The following is a 19,484-nucleotide window of genomic DNA, read 5'->3' as shown; positions in this document are numbered from 1 at the left end:
AAGCAGATAAACAATAATACATTTCACATTCTAATGACATACCTATAACCGGGGCTGAAAATCTTCCAGTCATGACATCAAAAAAGTTCCCAACATTCGTTTCAACACTGCTGAAAATGATTCCGCTATTAATGTTGCTGAAGTGAGTCGCCATAGACGCCATGAAGGCTACCTGGAAGGAAGCAGAACCCTTGTTTGCTTAAAATGTATTTGTACAAATACTAATATTAAGTGAAGCTAGCTGCCCTATGTGAGAACGCCTGAGAGAAAACAGAGTAAATTAAGCCTCTGCTGTCTAGATATCACATTCGTGGGTTGTTATTACTCTCCATGATCTATCATATGCACTTCTTGTAAAAAGCCTTAATAAGTCAATGTTTTGTTCCATAGGCATGACAGCATTATCATACCTGCCAACATTTGAGTAGGCAGCACTGCGATGGAGGCGTGACTATGGAACAATGGGGGCATGACCACTGCACTTTTCAAGCACTAGGCTGCCCTGCTCTCTTCTCCCCTCCCCTCTGAACACCTTCATTGCCATGCGCACTGCACCCGTTCAGAGCAGCAGTGAACAGAACACCTCCCAACTTTCCCATCGATTGGGACAAAGCTGTCCCGATCGGGATGGCCGGACAGAGCCCTCAATTCGGTACTGTCCCACCTCAATCGGGAATCTGGGAAGTATGCATTATACAGTATTATACAACAAACACAGAGCAATCCTACTCTGATATGCACAAAGCTAAGTTCTTGTTCCTGTGTCATTTTATACTAAATAAGAGTACTAAAATTATTGAGAGATGCAATTAGGCCTGAAGAGGCGAAGAACAGGAAGGATATATATCGGGGGGGGGGGGGGGGGGTACTGACTGTTTTTTTATGTAGCACACAAATATCAACTTTAATTTTCAGTGTACAATGAAAAAACAGTCAGTATTTAACTTATGTGCAAAACAGAATACTAATTTGCACCCCTTGCATTGTAACATGGTTTTGTCCAGGAGACTGAAATAAGAAGTTTCTCAAGTTAAGATCCTTAATGAATCAGGCACAAGAAGAGGATACGCTCTGCTTATACAGCAACTGTGACATGCAGACAGACACAACAGACTGCAGGATATGTACAATGCATATAGAAAGTCCCATAAGAAAATATAGATTAAACAAAATATTATTAAATATACTGACACCTGTTAATAATATAATAATGAATACATTCATCAGGATGTTATTAATAACAATAAAATGCATTTCTACAGCTGCTTTTGATTGCAAACACATGTTCCAGTGCACATACGCGTCCGTCGCCACTATCACTCGGCACTTACATCTGTAGCTGGTGCAAGTGATACGGCTGTAAATCCTGTACCTGATAGATGCTCAGAGCTTCAATCGGACAGATGTGTATCTGCCTATCCTTGGAACACCCTTACTGTACATTTACTACGTGCATACACACCTCCACTCCCCATTCCGCCCTTGAAATCGTTGGCAGTCAGAAGTGTCCTTTGCGTTTGAAGATGAATAGGTTTCTCTTGCGTTCATTGGCGTATAGTCTATTTCTGAGCATGCCCAGAGTAATTTTACACAAAATGCGGCATATCCACATTAACGTTCCCTAATGAATCAGGCCCTATGGATATAAATTGGATTTATTTTGGGGCCTAGTATTGCCTATAGGAGGGGGGATTGAATTTGTTGGGAGGAGGGTGTTCTAGCTTAACTCTAAAGCTTAGTTTTAAAAAATAAAGCTGCCCAGTATTTATGGGCAGCATGCAACAACAGGCTGTATTTTCCTTACTTGCAAAACAAAATTGTATTTCCATCACTTGCATTGCAACATGGTTTGTCCAGGAAACTTTAGATGGGGTTACTTCAAACTCTATCTGACGACCGAATGTTTAATCTTTATGTATGTATATATTATATTTTATTTATAACATGCCACAGGTGTTCCATAGTGGTGTACACAGAGGTTAGAACATATTGCTTCTGGTTCTGACCTTGTGTGGATTCTGTCTAATTCTCTGAATAGTCACCAGCCCTGAACTTTTTGCTTGGACTTCAACCTGACTTCTCTGAATAAATGTCTGCCCTGACTTTTCCCTGGACCATGATCCTTTCTGGATGGTCACGTGTCTTGACATTTTACCGGTACCTTAACCATTGCTGCCAGCATTGAGCTCTGTCCAAACACAGCCCAGTCCCAGCTGTGTCTTCTTGTTGAATACCTGAGTTTCTCCAGTTAAACAGTTCTCTGCATTGTTTGATTGGCATCTCAAAAATTTTTGCTGCCAGCATCTATCTCAGAATCAGCCTCTACTACTGCGTGCACAAGACCTGGGGGCAACTTAATATTTGTGATCATATCCAGCTATAACGGAAAGGGGGCTGTTATAGGAGAAATCCACAACAAGCCTGATTCTAGAGGTTTATTCTGGGAATTTAGCATCTGTGTCACAGGGGCATTCAATTTTGAGACATTGAATTATTGAAATTGTATTATTGTTGTGGACACGTGTGACTAATACAATAATATTTACTATTTTGAAATGTTAACACTAGCAGTATATATATATATACAAGTTAACCCGTGCATGAGACTCATGCATTCTAGTCAAATCAAGCTTATTAAGGTGTTAAAAAGGTTCTTATCATGCATTTGGGCCATAGCCCAGGCCTCAACCATCAACCACTCCCTACTGTCACCCCCGGCAACCAACAACCACTCCCCACTGTCACCCCCGGCAACCACCAACCACTCCCAACTGTCACTTCTCCTTCAAGAAATATATATATATATATTTTTTAAATCTTTATAAACACTTTTAACAATTAACAAATTAAATTAACAAATTAAAAACATCTTAGTATACCAAATTTCAGCCCTTTCTGAATTTTTTTTCCCACACACACTAAGAATTTAGTAGGTCAGTGTATAACTCCGCCCAGCAGGTGGCGCTGCAGCTTGGTTTTATATTTTCCACACACAGACAGACTAACACACGCCACTAAGCATTTATATATATATATATATACACACACACACATATACATATAACAGATCAGGCCATTGTTTGACCCACATGGTACTCAGTGAGGGCGGGCTGCTGGATAGCTTCATGTGCTGTGCAGTGAAGAGTAAGGTAAGAAGAAGGTGTGCTGGAGAGGGGACATGTGTGAGTAAAGGTGCTGGGCAGAGAGGGGACATGTGTGAGTAAAGGTGCTGGGCAGAGAGGGGACATGTGTGACTAAAGGTGCTGGGCAGAGGGGGGACACGTGTGACTAAAGGTGCTGGGCAGAGAGGGGGCACGTGTGACAAAAGGTGCTGGGCAGGGAGGGGTACATGTGTGACTAAAGGTGCTGGACAGGGAGGGGGCATGTGTGACTAAAGGTGCTGGGCAGAGAGGGGACATGTGTGACTAAAGGTGCTGGGCAGAGAGGGGGCACGTGTGACTAAAGGTGCTGGGCAGGGAGGGGTACATGTGTGACTAATGGTGCTGGACAGGGAGGGGGCATGTGTGACTAAAGGTGCTGGGCAGAGAGGGGGCACGTGTGACTAAAGGTGCTGGGCAGAGAGGGGACATGTGTGACTAAAGGTGCTGGGCAGAGAGTGGACACGTGTGACTAAAGGTGCTGGGCAGAGAGGGGGCACGTGTGACTAAAGGTGCTGGGCAGGGAGGGGGCATGTATGACTAAAGGTGCTGGGCAGAGAGGGGACATGTGTGACTAAAGGTACTGGGCAGAGAGGGGGCATGTGTGACTAAAGGTGCTGGGCAGAGAGGGGACATGTGTGAGTAAAGGTGCTGGGCAGAGAGGGGACACGTGTGACTAAAGGTGCTGGGCAGAGAGGGGACACGTGTGACTAAAGGTGCTGGGCAGAGAGGGGACATGTGTGACTAAAGGTGCTGGGCAGGGAGGGGGCATGTGTGACTAAAGGTGCTGGACAGGGAGGGGGCATGTGTGACTAAAGGTGCTGGGCAGGGAGGGGGCATGTGTGACTAAAGGTGCTGGACAGGGAGGGGGCATGTGTGACTAAAGGTACTGGGCAGAGAGGGAGCATGTGGGACTAAAGGTGCTGGGCAGAGAGGGGGCATGTGGGACTAAAGGTGCTGGGCAGAGAGGTGGACATGTGTGACTAAAGGTACTGGGCAGAGAGGGGGCATGTGTGACTAAAGGTGCTGGGCAGGGAGGGGGCATGTGTGACTAAAGGTGCTGGGCAGGGAGGGGGCATGTGTGACTAAAGGTGCTGGGCAGAGAGGGGACATGTGTGACTAAAGGTACTGGGCAGAGAGGGGGCATGTGTGACTAAAGGTGCTGGGCAGGGAGGGGGCATGTGTGACTAAAGGTGCTGGACAGGGAGGGGGCATGTGTGACTAAAGGTGCTGGGCAGGGAGGGGGCATGTGTGACTAAAGGTGCTGGACAGGGAGGGGGCATGTGTGACTAAAGGTACTGGGCAGAGAGGGGGCATGTGTGACTAAAGGTACTGGGCAGAGAGGGGACATGTGTGACTAAAGGTGCTGGGCAGGGAGGGGGCATGTGTGACTAAAGGTGCTGGACAGGGAGGGGGCATGTGTGACTAAAGGTGCTAGGCAGAGAGGGGGCATGTGTGACTAAAGGTGCTGGACAGGGAGGGGGCATGTGTGACTAAAGGTACTGGGCAGAGATGGGGCATGTGTGACTAAAGGTGCTGGGCAGGGAGGGGGCATGTGTGACTAAAGGTGCTGGACAGGGAGGGGGCATGTGTGACTAAAGGTACTGGGCAGAGAGGGGGCATGTGTGACTAAAGGTGCTGGGCAGGAAGGGGGCATGTGGGACTAAAGGTACTGGGCAGAGAGGGGGCATGTGTGACTATAGCTGCTAGGCAGAGAGGGGGCATGTGTGACTAAAGGTGCTGGACAGGGAGGGGGCATGTGTGACTAAAGGTGCTGGGCAGAGAGGGGGCATGTGTGACTAAAGGTGCTGGGCAGGGAGGGGGCATGTGTGACTAAAGGTGCTGGGCAGAGAGGGGGCATGTGTGACTAAAGGTGCTGGGCAGAGAGGGGGCATGTGTGACTAAAGGTGCTGGGCAGAGAGGGGGCATGTGTGACTAAAGGTACTGGGCAGAGAGGGGGCATGTGTGACTAAAGGTGCTGGACAGGGAGGGGGCATGTGTGACTAAAGGTGCTGGACAGGGAGGGGGCATGTGTGACTAAAGGTACTGGGCAGAGAGGGGGCATGTGTGACTAAAGGTGCTGGGCAGAGAGGGGACATGTGTGACTAAAGGTGCTGGGCAGAGAGGGGGCACGTGTGACTAAAGGTGCTGGGCAGAGAGGGGGCACGTGTGACTAAAGATGCTGGGCAGGGAGGGGGCATGTGTGACTAAAGGTGCTGGACAGGGAGGGGGCATGTGTGACTAAAGGTACTGGGCAGAGAGGGGGCATGTGTGACTAAAGGTGCTGGGCAGAGAGGGGGCATGTGTGACTAAAGGTGCTGGGCAGAGAGGGGGCATGTGTGACTAAAGGTGCTGGGCAGAGAGGGGGCATGTGTGACTAAAGGTGCTGGGCAGGAAGGGGACATGTGTGACTAAAGGTGCTGGGCAGAGAGGGGACATGTGTGACTAAAGGTGCTGGGCAGGGAGGGGGCATGTGTGACTAAAGGTGCTGGACAGGGAGGGGGCAAGTGTGACTAAAGGTGCTGGGCAGGGAGGGGGCATGTGTGACTAAAGGTGCTGGACAGGGAGGGGGCATGTGTGACTAAAGGTGCTGGACAGGGAGGGGGCATGTGTGACTAAAGGTGCTGGGCAGGGAGGGGGCATGTGTGACTAAAGGTGCTGGACAGGGAGGGGGCATGTGTGACTAAAGGTACTGGGCAGAGAGGGAGCATGTGGGACTAAAGGTGCTGGGCAGAGAGGGGGCATGTGTGACTAAAGGTGCTGGGCAGAGAGGTGGACATGTGTGACTAAAGGTACTGGGCAGAGAGGGGGCATGTGTGACTAAAGGTGCTGGGCAGGGAGGGGGCATGTGTGACTAAAGGTGCTGGGCAGAGAGGGGGCACGTGTGACTAAAGATGCTGGGCAGGGAGGGGGCATGTGTGACTAAAGGTGCTGGACAGGGAGGGGGCATGTGTGACTAAAGGTACTGGGCAGAGAGGGGGCATGTGTGACTAAAGGTGCTGGGCAGAGAGGGGGCATGTGTGACTAAAGGTGCTGGGCAGAGAGGGGGCATGTGTGACTAAAGGTGCTGGGCAGAGAGGGGGCATGTGTGACTAAAGGTGCTGGGCAGGGAGGGGGCATGTGTGACTAAAGGTACTGGGCACAGTGGGGGCATGTGTGACTAAAGGTGCTGGGCAGAGAGGGGGCATGTGTGACTAAAGGTGCTGGGCAGAGAGGGGGCATGTGTGACTAAACGTACTGGGCAGAGAGGGGGCATGTGTGACTAAAGGTACTGGGCAGAGAGGGGGCATGTGTGACTAAAGGTGCTGGGCAGAGAGGGTACATGTGTGACTAAAGGTGCTGGACAGGGACGGGGCATGTGTGACTAAAGGTGCTGGACAGGAGGGGGCATGTGTGACTAAAGGTGCTGGGCAGAGAGGGGACATGTGTGACTAAAGGTGCTGGACAGGGAGGGGACATGTGTGACTAAAGGTGCTGGGCAGGGAGGGGGCATGTGTGACTAAAGGTGCTGGACAGGGAGGGGGCATGTGTGACTAAAGGTACTGGGCAGAGAGGGAGCATGTGGGACTAAAGGTGCTGGGCAGAGAGGGGGCATGTGTGACTAAAGGTGCTGGGCAGAGAGGTGGACATGTGTGACTAAAGGTACTGGGCAGAGAGGGGGCATGTGTGACTAAAGGTGCTGGGCAGGGAGGGGGCATGTGTGACTAAAGATGCTGGGCAGGGAGGGGGCATGTGTGACTAAAGGTGCTGGACAGGGAGGGGGCATGTGTGACTAAAGGTACTGGGCAGAGAGGGGGCATGTGTGACTAAAGGTGCTGGGCAGAGAGGGGGCATGTGTGACTAAAGGTGCTGGGCAGAGAGGGGGCATGTGTGACTAAAGGTGCTGGGCAGAGAGGGGGCATGTGTGACTAAAGGTGCTGGGCAGGGAGGGGGCATGTGTGACTAAAGGTACTGGGCACAGTGGGGGCATGTGTGACTAAAGGTGCTGGGCAGAGAGGGGGCATGTGTGACTAAAGGTGTTGGGCAGAGAGGGGGCATGTGTGACTAAACGTACTGGGCAGAGAGGGGGCATGTGTGACTAAAGGTACTGGGCAGAGAGGGGGCATGTGTGGCTAAAGGTGCTGGGCAGAGAGGGTACATGTGTGACTAAAGGTGCTGGACAGGGACGGGGCATGTGTGACTAAAGGTGCTGGACAGGAGGGGGCATGTGTGACTAAAGGTGCTGGGCAGAGAGGGGACATGTGTGACTAAAGGTGCTGGACAGGGAGGGGACATGTGTGACTAAAGGTGCTGGGCAGGAAGGGGACATGTGTGACTAAAGGTGCTGGGCAGAGAGTGGACATGTGTGACTAAAGGTGCTGGACAGGGAGGGGGCATGTGTGACTAAAGGTGCTGGGCAGAGAGGGGGCATGTGTAACTAAAGGTGCTGGACAGGGAGGGGGCATGTGTGACTAAAGGTACTGGGCAGAGAGGGGGCATGTGTGACTAAAGGTACTGGGCAGAGAGGGGACATGTGTGACTAAAGGTGCTGGGCAGGGAGGGGGCATGTGTGACTAAAGGTGCTGGACAGGGAGGGGGCATGTGTGACTAAAGGTGCTGGGCAGAGAGGGGGCATGTGTGACTAAAGGTGCTGGACAGGGAGGGGGCATGTGTGACTAAAGGTACTGGGCAGAGAGGGGGCATGTGTGACTAAAGGTACTGGGCAGAGAGGGGGCATGTGTGACTAAAGGTGCTGGGCAGGGAGGGGGCATGTGGGACTAAAGTTACTGGGCAGAGACGGGGCATGTGTGACTAAAGGTGCTGGGCAGGGAGGGGGCATGTGTGACTAAAGGTACTGGGCAGAGAGGGGGCATGTGTGACTAAAGGTGCTGGGCAGGAAGGGGGCATGTGGGACTAAAGGTACTGGGCAGAGAGGGGGCATGTGTGACTATAGCTGCTAGGCAGAGAGGGGACATGTGTGATTAAAGCATGTAGGCAGAGGGAGGCTTATGTTATTAAAGCTGCTGGGCAGAGGGGGTGTTAGGGTGAAATTGTATGATTATTGATTTAATATCATTCATGTGCTAATCTTTAGAAAAATTAAAAAAATAAAAGAAATTAGCAGATATTTTACTCAGAATAAGAAAAGAAAAAGATTGAAGCTTTGCAACAATGTTACAACAAGATGTTCTCGAAGAACATGAACAATTCAAGGGCGTACAACTAAACGTATCATTCTATGTAAAGTAACAAGACTGATGGCAGAATGCCTGAGAAGATACAATTATAAATAAGAAAGATGCAGAGTACGCATAATTAACTTGTTGTTGTTTTTAATAATTTACTGTCTTATGATTGGTTGTTACTCTTCTATACCTCTAATAATTTACTGTCTTATGATTGGTTGTTACGCTTCTATACCTCTAATAATTTACTTTCTTATGATTGGTTGTTACGCTTCTATACCTCTAATAATTTACTGTCTTATGATTGGTTGTTATATTTCTATACCTCTAATAATTTACTGTCTTATGATTGGTTGTTACGCTTCTATACCTCTAATAATTTACTGCCTTATAATTGGTTGTTAAACTACTATACCCCTATTATTTTACTATATAAATAAAGAGTCTGAAGTAACCTCTGGTTGGAACATCAAGGGAGATCTGACTGACATTGGATAAAAGTATCGGTGAACCCCGATACCCCAAAAGGGGCATGTGTGAGTAATGAATTTTTCTGTAAGAGGGTGGCCTAGTGCTTTTCACCTGCTAGACACAATCCCAATGATACACCGCCACCCCCCAATTGTATGACCACTCGCAGTTTTTTACCATGCTCAACTATAAGGGGCACCCCATGAAGTTGCTGTACTGGGGCCCTGAATTTCTCTATGCAGCCCTGTATATATATATATATATATATATATATGCACCCAACTGGTACACCTGGGCTTGACTAGATTTTAGCCGGCACTCTGATAGATATAAGTTGCCAACACTAGAATATGATTGGCCAAAGGAGAGACCCATCTAGAAAGGGGAGTCACAACCCTTTTGAGCTATAGGTGAGCTATTACTATTTAAACATAGAGCTACACATCAGACAAAGTCCCCAAGATGAAATGCGTTGAGTCTTGGCTTTGCCCACACACAGTTATTATTATTATTAACTTTTATTTATAGGGCACACACAAAGTATCCGTAGCGCCGTACAAGGACAAACAATGGCACAGTACAAGGTGAAACAGCACAGTACAAGTAACAGTAAGCACTATAACTCTGGGAGCTCAAAGCACAGCTAGAAAGAGCGGGTGGGGGATAGTCAGTACAGGCTGGTAACTTGAGCCCAAAAGGCTGGGCGCGGATGACAGGTTAAAAGCCATTGAGAGGAGCAGAGAGAAGCGAGAGGAGACAGAGGGTAGAGGGACTGAGAGGAGGTGGGCTGAGTAGCTGGAGAGCGAAGTTAAAAGTGATGGAAACAGGAGTTAGGAGAGCCCTGCTCAAAGGAGCATAGAATCTAAAGAGAGGGGAAGACAGACAGAGACACAAGGGTGAGGCGGAGAGATGGGTGAAACGGAGACAGAGTCGAGAAGGGGGGAGAAGGGAAGAAGGGATGAGAGGGAGAGGTAGCCTACAGGTGGAAGGTTAGGCATGTGACTGGATGACTTTTAAGAAAAGGTGGGTTTTTAATGTTAGTTTGAAAGAGGACAGGTTAGGGGAAGTTCTGATGGAGCGGGGGAGCTTGTTCCAGTGAAGGGGAGCAGCACGGGAGAAGTCTTGGTTACGTACGTGAGAAGAGGTAATCAGAAGGGAAGAGAGGCGACGATCGTTGGATGGAGTGTGAATAGAGATAAGGTTGGAGATGTAGGGAGCAGTGGAGTTGGCGAGGGCCTTGTAAGTCGGAGTGAGTAGCTTGAAAAGCATTCTGTAGGGGAAGGAGAGCCAGTGGAGGGCTTGGTAGAGTGGGGAGACAGAAGTGGAACGGCGAGAGAGGATACTTAGAACCTGCAGTGAAACGGTACCAGACTGACTGGACTACATTCTTTCTGATAAGCATGTTTTTAGTTATTACTCGCATTTCTAGGTTTTAACAGGGTATTTATACAATAAAAACACTCCCTCTTCCTTTCTACTAAGCCTGTTAGAGAATTGTGTCATTAAGAGGGGAAGCTACATGGTCTTAGTGTTTACTGGAGCTCCAATTTTGTTTTAATAAAAAGGGCATTTTGACCCAAAAGCCTCAGGAATTATGTGAACTAATCCAATATTATTTATTATATTTTCTCTATTAATTTATTTATTTGTATTAACTCTGCATTTATTATTGTATTTTGAATAAATTTTTAAAAGGAGGTGAAGCGCACTTCATATTTATACGCTATCATATCTAGACTATATGAACTAATTTGATTACTGGAAGGTAGATACGTCAGATAAGGATGTATGTTGCTAACAGAGGGCATTGGACATGATCAGATTCAATGTAGATAAATGTAAGGTGTATGTTTTACTACAAAAAGTAATTACTTGCTTACTTGGGCAACACAGTGGCTAAGTGGTTAGCACTTCTGCCTTACAGCACTGGGGTCATGAGTTCAATTCCCAACCATGGCCTTATCTGTGTGGAGTTTGTATGTTCTCCCCATGTTTGTATGGGTTTCCTCCAGGTGCTCCGGTTTCCTCCCACACTCCAAAAACTGGCTGCTAACAAATTGACCCTAGTCTGTGTGTGTGTGTGTGTGTGTGTGTCTGTATGTTAGGGAATGTAGACTGTAAGCCCCAATGGGGCAGGGAATGATGTGAATGCGTTCTCTGTACAGCGCTGCGGAATTAGTGGCGTTATATTAAATACATGGTAGTAATAATGGTAATAATAACTCCTCAAATAACAATTATTTATGGGCAATAGGAGGTCCTATAGTAGCCTTGCATGAAGACACTCTGCTGCGCTGTTTGGGTTGAGATCACTGCTCATTTTTGCTCACACTTCAGAGGTGCGAGAACCACTGAGCGGAGGTTTCTCTTCTGACTCTTCCTAACTGGCCGTGCTCGCTGACGCACATTGCGCAATGCCCCATAGGAGCTGAATTGAATCCCTCCCTTATTTTTTAGCAAAATTGCATATGTGCACTTATACCTTTGAGCATTCCTCCAAACTGTCCAGATTTAGGCAGGACAGCTCGGATTTGAGGACATTGACCCACCGTGCCACAGATCAGGACTTTAGTCCCGACCTCAAGACAGATGCCGCTAGTGCACCCAGCATTAAAAGGGTGTTTTAAAGGGAATGGGGTTGATGGGACCCAGTGCTTCTGAAGCACAGGGAATGCCCCCCACCCCCCCCCAGGGATGTGGCATGCCCCAATGTTGACATGGCTACGACGACATGTAACGTGACAATGCCCTCGTCTCATGCACATGTCCTGTCGAAGTGGCAGCATCGATAAGATATTTCATTAACATAATTTGCCATTTTGTTTTAAAATGTCTTGAAGGTCTTTTAAAAACCTGGGAGTATATTTACTAAACTGCGGGTTTGAAAGAGTGAAGGCGTAGCCTATAGCAACCAATCAGAGTCTAGATGTCATTTTCTACAATATACTAAATAAATTATAACTAGAATCAGATTGGTTGCTATAGGCAACATCTCCACTTTTTCAAACCCGCAGTTTAGTAAATATACCCCATTGACACAGATTGTTTTTCGAATTCCTTGTGGAAGAGACAGAGAGACAGAGAGATAGAAAGAGACAGTCAGAGTTATAGTTTTATGAGGGATACAATCTACATTACAATAGGTCAACAAAAAGTATTATAATATACAAAGAATGTGAAGCTCACACTGCCTAGATTTGCACATACTTTAAAAACCCAAACACAAGGTTGCCACAGATATGACAATTCTCATTTTAAAACGGATGAAAGAAGAACTTCAGGAACTACTGATTTGTACAACATCTGTGGTCATTCGTCTCAGTAGATTCTTCGAATCATACATATGTATACAAATGAATAAATATGAAGGACAATAAACCCATTTTAAATAGAAACAAAAAAAACAGACCAAAAAAAATTTCAAGAGACAAATAAAGCTGCTAATTATAATTAAGGATTATTTCCATTTCTTCAAGCAGAAAAGTGTTGTTTCTTATTTCTCAGATACTATTTACATATGTTTTGTCTTGCATTTCCCATATTTAAAAACATAGAATAGCTAAACAAAATGGATTTGCACAAAAATGCTCTAGATTTTGTTGTAAATGTTCTAGAATATTTGGCAAACTGGCAATTTAGTAACCAGGGGCCTTATTCATTAAGGATCTTAACTTAAGAAACTTCTTATTTCAGTCTCCTGGACAAAACCATGTTACAATGCAAGGGGTGCAAATTAGTATTCTGTTTTGCACATAAGTTAAATATTGCCTGTTTTTTCATGTAGCACACAAATATCAACTTTAAATTTCAGTGTACAAATAAGTTATCAAGTATTTGTGTGCTACATGAAAAACAGGCAGTATTTAACTTATGTTCAAAACAGAAAACTAATTTACACCCCTTGCATTGTAACATGGTTTTGTCTAGGAGACTGAAATAAGAAGTTTCCTAAGTTAAGATCCTTAATGAATCAGGATAAGAGCTGTTGGTAGGGATGGATGGGAGGAGCAGCATGAAGTGGGGAATACCTTCCAACTGTCCTGATTGTGTGGGAGAGTTCCAAAATAAATCAGGACTATCCAATTAGAATCAGTACAGGTGGTAGACTGAGCATGTTACATTAATAGCCTCTACTAACTCCCACATAACATTAATACCATCCCACACACACATTACATTATTACTCCACCATACTTGCCTGATCAGCAGTTGATTGCTATTAGAGATGGGCAGGCTCGGTTCCCCGAGATCCGAATCCATCCGAACTTCGCCTATCCGAGTACTGAGCCAAGCAGGCTCGGTACTCTCCCGCCCATTCAGAATCGAAATTGAGGCAAAACGTCATCGTGACCTATTCGTATTTCCGAGCTCAGTTCTCGCGAGATTTCAAAAGCATAAAAACCCGCCTACACAGCAATCCATCGCCATTTGACAGAGGGAGAGAGCAGGGTTAGGTCACAGGCTGTATTAGAGCAGGGACAGAGCAATAATTGTACACCTTATTCTTTGTATTATTATTTAAATTCTAATCTATTCAATTCTATTATTACCAATTCTATTAGCAATTGTTAGAGCAGGAAGAGAGGAGGATAGAGGAGGCTTTTTTTCAATATTTTGCACTACAAGTGCTTTGGGGTGTCCCATATTCCCCAGTGTGAAACAATAATTTTTCTGGCTGTCAAAAGTGATATTTATCAGCAGTTTCTATACAATTTTTTGCACTACAAGTGCTTTGGGGTGTCCTATATTCCCCAGGGTGAAACAATAATTTTTCTGGCTGTTAAAAGTCATATTTAGCAGCAGTATCTATCTATACAATATTTTGCACTACAAGTGGTTTGGGCTCATTAAAATGGATTCAAAGCAGTCCACATATGAGCAGAATCAGCAAGCAGGTGCTGGCACCAGTCTTTATAAATCAGGGGGAAAAACACACCCCAAAAAATATATACTTATAAGTATATGTATAAGTGTAGGGTGCAATCTACCCCCAAATAGGAAATGGACTTGGGGCATTTCTATATCACGTACTGTCTTGAAAGGCTGCTGTTTTGGCAATTTCTCAATAAGGGTAGGGTGTCATACACAGACTGACCCCAAACTGGCTTTGTCCATTTCAGTTAATATTGTACAGTCTATAACGGCTGAATTTTTTACTCTTTTCTGCAAGTGGAGGGGGGCCTATAGAGACAGAAACCAAACTGTCTTTGTCCATTTCTTTAGATATTTAACTATAAGTGTAGGGTGTAATATACACCCAAAGACGATGGCTGCATTGCCAATAGGCATAGATGGAGAGGAAGACAATCTGGTATGTGTGTAGAATTAATGACGGCCTACCAAGAATGAAACGGTTTTTTGATAATTTATGAGCTTTACAATTACATTACTTATCCAAGAAATAGGCGGATCACTAAATTCGGGTATTTTATGCCCAAAAACATTGATTTTTAAACAAATTGGAAAAACAAAACCAAACAAAACCAAAACCAAAACCAAAACACGCAATGGCGGTTTGGCAAAACCAAAACCAAAACACGATGGTAATCCAGATCCAAAACCAAAACACGGGGGTCAGTGAGCATCTCTAATTGCTATGCATGGTCACATGTGCTCAAGAGTAGAGGGGGGACTTTGATGGAGAAAGTGTACAGTAGAAAAGTGGCAAAAGTAGTATTCCACAAGCCCTAACATGCACAGACAACCATGGACATGTTGGCACTTGCAGTTCTCCACAGGGCCTGATCAACCAATAGGCTGATCAGGCTGCAGCCTGGGGCGCTAGGACCTGGGGGGCGCAACGCCGACGGCAGTTAAAAAAATTACTTTTTTTTTTTTTTCTACTTTTGATTAGGTTCACCGTAGGCGCCCCTCCCCCCTCCTCAACACTGTCGCTCCCTCCTTCCCTCTTCTCCCTCCTCCCCTCTCCCCCCTCCTCACTGGCACAGCAGTTACCTGTATCGTGCAGATTGCCGTGCAGGAAGAAAGTGAAGTTGCTCGGAGTGGACGAGTCTGACTTGATCAGCTTATCTTCAGGATCAGAGCTCGTTCTCTCTGTCTTCAAAAGGTGCCGAGTTTGTCTGCCAGGGACCTCACTCGCCAGAGATAGGAAGGGCTGTGCAGTGATCCAGACACTGCTAAGTCAAAGCTACCATAATGTGTGGATGTGTGTGCAATAAGTCCAGGTAGAGGAAGGATTTGTTTGGTTGAGTGTCCAGATAAATAATATATATATATATACTTTGTTTGCAGGCAAATTACCTCTCTGTGCTGATATTAACCAATTGCATCTGTCACATCCCAGAGGTTCCCAGCTTCAAACTAATATGACATGACAAGGGTGTGTGGCATTGTCACTGTGTAGCTTCCTAGCTCTGGTGGATAACTCTTTAGCTAGCTCATTCTTTAGACTTTTCCAAAGAACATTACATTGAAATCTAGAGTGTTGCACAAAATCGTGTGCAATGCCCCAAATTTGAACCTTTTGCATGCATTTCAGAGTAATTGATTTATTGTGACACTACTAACCCATTTATAACACATACATTTATATGTTTATATATTTACAGTTTATACATATATAAATATGTAATATATTTATAATTTATACATATATAATGTAAAGGGTTAGGGTTTATTCTTGGATTACGTTAGGTTTCAGAATAATGCTTGGAGCAGGTGCAAACTCCAGATCCTAGAAATGGGCTAAAAATAATGGCAGGTCTATGTGAACGTAATGATTACGTTTTTAAAGGTTAAGCTCAATGCATAATTTTGCTTTAAATTTTTACATCTCATTCCCTTACTACTAAAACCACATAGTCACATACTTGGTGCTGTGTAATGAATGATTGTTCTAGCATGAATTATTTAGAACTTTGAATCCAAATTGTGCTGGTCTAATCGAACCTGAGTGGATAGACATGTGGTGTGTCTAATAAGTTTATCAGAAAAACCAGCACAGTGCAATTTATATGAAACATTCCCCAGGTTGCCATACCCAAATAATTGTCTATTAGAGCTGTTACTTTTTTTTAAAAAAAAAATTGAATGACAGGTACACTTTAAGATTGAGGTTAGTATTTTATTTATGTCTTTTACTCTAGTTTTTTAAATAAATCACTTGAAATCGTGTACTTTTTCCATTGTCTCTCATCTTACTGGAACCCTCTTAATACCCCTTAAATAGAATACCCCTGATTACAAAGAAGGTCAGGTTTTGAATGTTATTCCTAATAAGGTACTGTAAAAGTATAAGGTCATTGAAGCTGTATGTGACATTTGGACTTTATATGATTAGTGTGTTTTAAGGGGGAAGGAGTGTGAGGGGGACAGTGTGTGCAGAAAGGGGGACAGTGTGTGCAGAAAGGGGGACAGTGTGTGCAGAAAGGGGGACAGTGTGTGCAGAAAGGGGGACAGTGTGTGCAGAAAGTGGGAAAGTGTGTGCAGAAAGGGGGACAGTGTGTGCAGAAAGGGGGACAGTGTGTGCAGAAAGTGGGAAAGTGTGTGCAGAAAGGGGCACAGTGTGTGCAGAAAGGGGCACAGTGTGTGCAGAAAGGGGGACAGTGTGTGCAGAAAGTGGGAAAGTGTGCGTTTTGAGCTGGTCAGTGTGTGTTTTAAGGGGAATAGAGTGTAATGTGCAAGCTGTGCAAGAAAGAGCTCCAACTGTGTGCAACCATTGGGATAGATTTGGATTCGTCTAAGTAGTTTTAGGATTAGAAAGTCCCTTAATAGGCTGCAATAACGTTCCTGCATCAGCGAAAAAGCTGGAAAACTGACATCACTTGTATAGAACAGTTATTAGGTCACTTGTCTCTATTCCCCCCCCCCCCCTTTGTAGAACTGCAAGAGCACCAGCACAGCCTCTAACAGGGATTTACTAATTCTAAATGTCCCCACTTGTCAGAGTTCCTTCTGGTTCAAGTTTCAAAAGGATGCTCTCTAAATAGCCTAACCATTGAGGGTTTGTAATGTTTGCACATTTTCAAAACAGGACCCCAACTTGACAGAAGACAGCTAAACAACAAAGCTGCAAGAAGAACAGCAAGAACAGGTAAGAGAATCTGTCTAAATTTATTTGCTGGAGAATACTCCTGAATTTTCTGTTATTGTTTTGAAGGGGGGAGGGGGCGCTACGGGTATATTAGCATAGGGCGGCCAGAACCCTTAATCAGGCCCTGGTTCTCCAAGTGTCAGTATACAAAAGCTTTTAACGTTAGCCAAGGCTTGCTAGGACTTGTAGTTTCACAAATATACTTAATGATTTTCTGTCTTTCAACAATTATCCTGGCACTCACCACCTGATGGGTTGAGGATAAGCTCCACTGGTGTTCTCCATTGGGCTGCTTTGCCTTTGAGGAAGGACCACATGTTTTTGTGTTTTCAATCTCCCTGGAGAATCCCACCCTGTGCTGACTAGGTTGGAGCTAGTATCACATTCTGGGACCTCACACTCACTTTTACAGGGGCGATGTCACATTTGTTGCCCACCTGCTTCAGCGGTAATCAGTACAAGCTATTGCACTGGTGCTGGTTACTTAATTTAGAGGGGAGTATGGGTGGCATGATAGCAAGTACAAGTTGCATGTAACTCAGAATTCTGCTTTGTTTTACTGAGCATGTGGATTTTTACAGCACAAAGTTGGAGTTCATCCATATTTGCCATCTCTCCCGTAATGTCTGGGAGGCTCCCGAATTTCAGGGAGTCTTCCGGGACTTCCGACAGAGCATTAACCCTTACGGATCCTATGAAGAGGTAAGGCTTAATGACGCAACTCACGTCATTAAGCAACAATTTTTTTTTCAAAGCTATGGAAATTTATCTGTCTAACAACTCATGCTAAAAAGTGAGTCATTTATAGGTGGAATTATACACTCTCAGAACATAGACAGGTTAAAGATGAACGCAATCAAAGTATTTAAGTGTGTATGTTCAGGTTTTCCTCTTTAAAAATCAAATGGGAATCTTCTATCCTGCAGTCGTTCAATGGAAGCATCAAGTAATGTGAATAGATGGACACGACTTCATATAATATAGCTGTCAGATGGAGCGGTCAATACGCATTCAGCCAGACAGAAGTGGCTGGATTGTTTTCATCATTATTGCATATCGTCATTTAAATAGGAAATAAAAATGAACAATATAAACCTATTTATACAGAGCAGTGTAAATAGCTCACTGTCACTCACCGGACTGTGAGTGCTTCTTCTCGTGTGTTTAGGAACCGTGGCCGTCCTCCATCCCTGAGGGTCTGCGCATGTGCAGCCCTTTCAACCCTTCAGTACATTTTCCTTTTAGTTAATTGGCTGATCAGACAACACTCCCTATTTAAAGCACCTGTGGTCAATACCTCGTGGCCTGATCTTGGAGTCTCATTCCCTATGAGCCTCTGAAGGTGTTCCTGTGTTTCCTCGTGTATTCAGCTCCTGCTGATTCCTGTTGTTCGTTTGTGGTTTCCAAACCACTTCATCGTGACTGCACCAGCTGATTCCTATCCGCTGCCTCCGTGCTTCTACAGTTTCCAAACCATTTCCAATCTCCTGTGTTTCATCGTGACTGCACCAGCTGATTCCTATCCGCTGCCTCCGTGCTTCTACAGTTTCCAAACCACTTCAACTCTCCCGTGTTTCATCGTGACTGCACCAGCTGATTCCTATCCGCTGCCTCCGTGCTTCTACAGTATCCTGCTCACCTCAACTCTCCCGTGTTTCATCTTGACTGCACCAGCTGATTCCTATCCGCTGCCTCCGTGTATCTGCAGTGTCCTGCTCATCGCAACCCTCCAGTACTCATCGTGTCTCCAGCCAGCCGATCCGCTGTCTCCGGGCTTCTACAGCGTTCCTGCTTGTGTCAACTCGCCTGTCTGCATTGGATCAACGCTCCGCTGCTTTCATCTCAGCTAGACCGCCTCAACTCTCCCGTGTTCTCCAGGTGTCCAGTTCTATATACTACTGTTTCCTGAGTATTGTGTACATCCTTGCTGGTCTACCTAGCGTGCGCTGCACCTACTTGGTTACCGCTTCCCCCCTCCTGGGACTTCGCATCCTGCCGGCCTCCAGCCGTTCAGGTATCCCTGCACCTCTCTCTGACAGCCTGCTCTCCTGAACCACGGTATGCATACTTCTCATTGACTGTGCTGGTGTATTGCATATCTAGCTGGACTGATTTGTTCTCCTCCGGAGTTTCCTATCCACTGAGACTATTGCTATCATTTGACTGTGTTACCGTTTAGCCTGGATAGTTTTCGTGACTTTGTATATTTGTGCAGTGCTGCTCAGTTATTATTATATTGTGCATATCATCGTGGGATCAAGTTCAGTGTGCCCGTGTATACTCTGCATTGCATTTATCTCCCCGTGCTCCTCCTCACTTATATATTTCAGTGGTACAACTTGCTAGAGGCAGACCACTGTTCCCTGTTTTCTGAGTCACCAGTTTCCAGTATCCTTTCACATAGCAGTGGTACAACTTGTTAACGCAGACCACTGACTCCCCGGATACCTTCACCTGGATTCCATTCCTTCACCCAGACAGCGGTACAACTTGCTATATGCAGACCGCTGACTCTCATCACCTCCTCGTTACTCCTGGACATTCCTCCTCACTATAGCAGTGGTACAACTTGCTATACGCAGACCACTGACTACCCTCACGTTTCCTTATCCATCCAGTTCCTCGTGTACAGTTATC

General features: G+C 45.6%; 1 protein-coding gene across 3 annotated transcripts in view; it reads right to left on the bottom strand.

Annotated features, from left to right (window-relative positions):
- Window positions 1–19,484, bottom strand: part of C1QTNF3 (C1q and TNF related 3) — a 56,753-nt gene that overhangs the window by 18,230 nt on the left and 19,039 nt on the right. For all 3 annotated transcript variants that reach the window (XM_075193736.1, XM_075193737.1, XM_075193738.1), the window contains exon 4: window positions 43–172. In XM_075193736.1, coding sequence (XP_075049837.1) covers window positions 43–172 — 130 coding nt within the window. The remainder of the gene's footprint in view (window positions 1–42; window positions 173–19,484) is intronic.

This window comes from Mixophyes fleayi, chromosome 1 (genome assembly GCF_038048845.1).
Source record: "Mixophyes fleayi isolate aMixFle1 chromosome 1, aMixFle1.hap1, whole genome shotgun sequence".
NCBI classification, from domain to species: domain Eukaryota; kingdom Metazoa; phylum Chordata; class Amphibia; order Anura; family Limnodynastidae; genus Mixophyes; species Mixophyes fleayi.
Note: the sequence above shows the minus strand (reverse complement) of the source record. Positions and strands in the feature narration are given on the sequence as shown.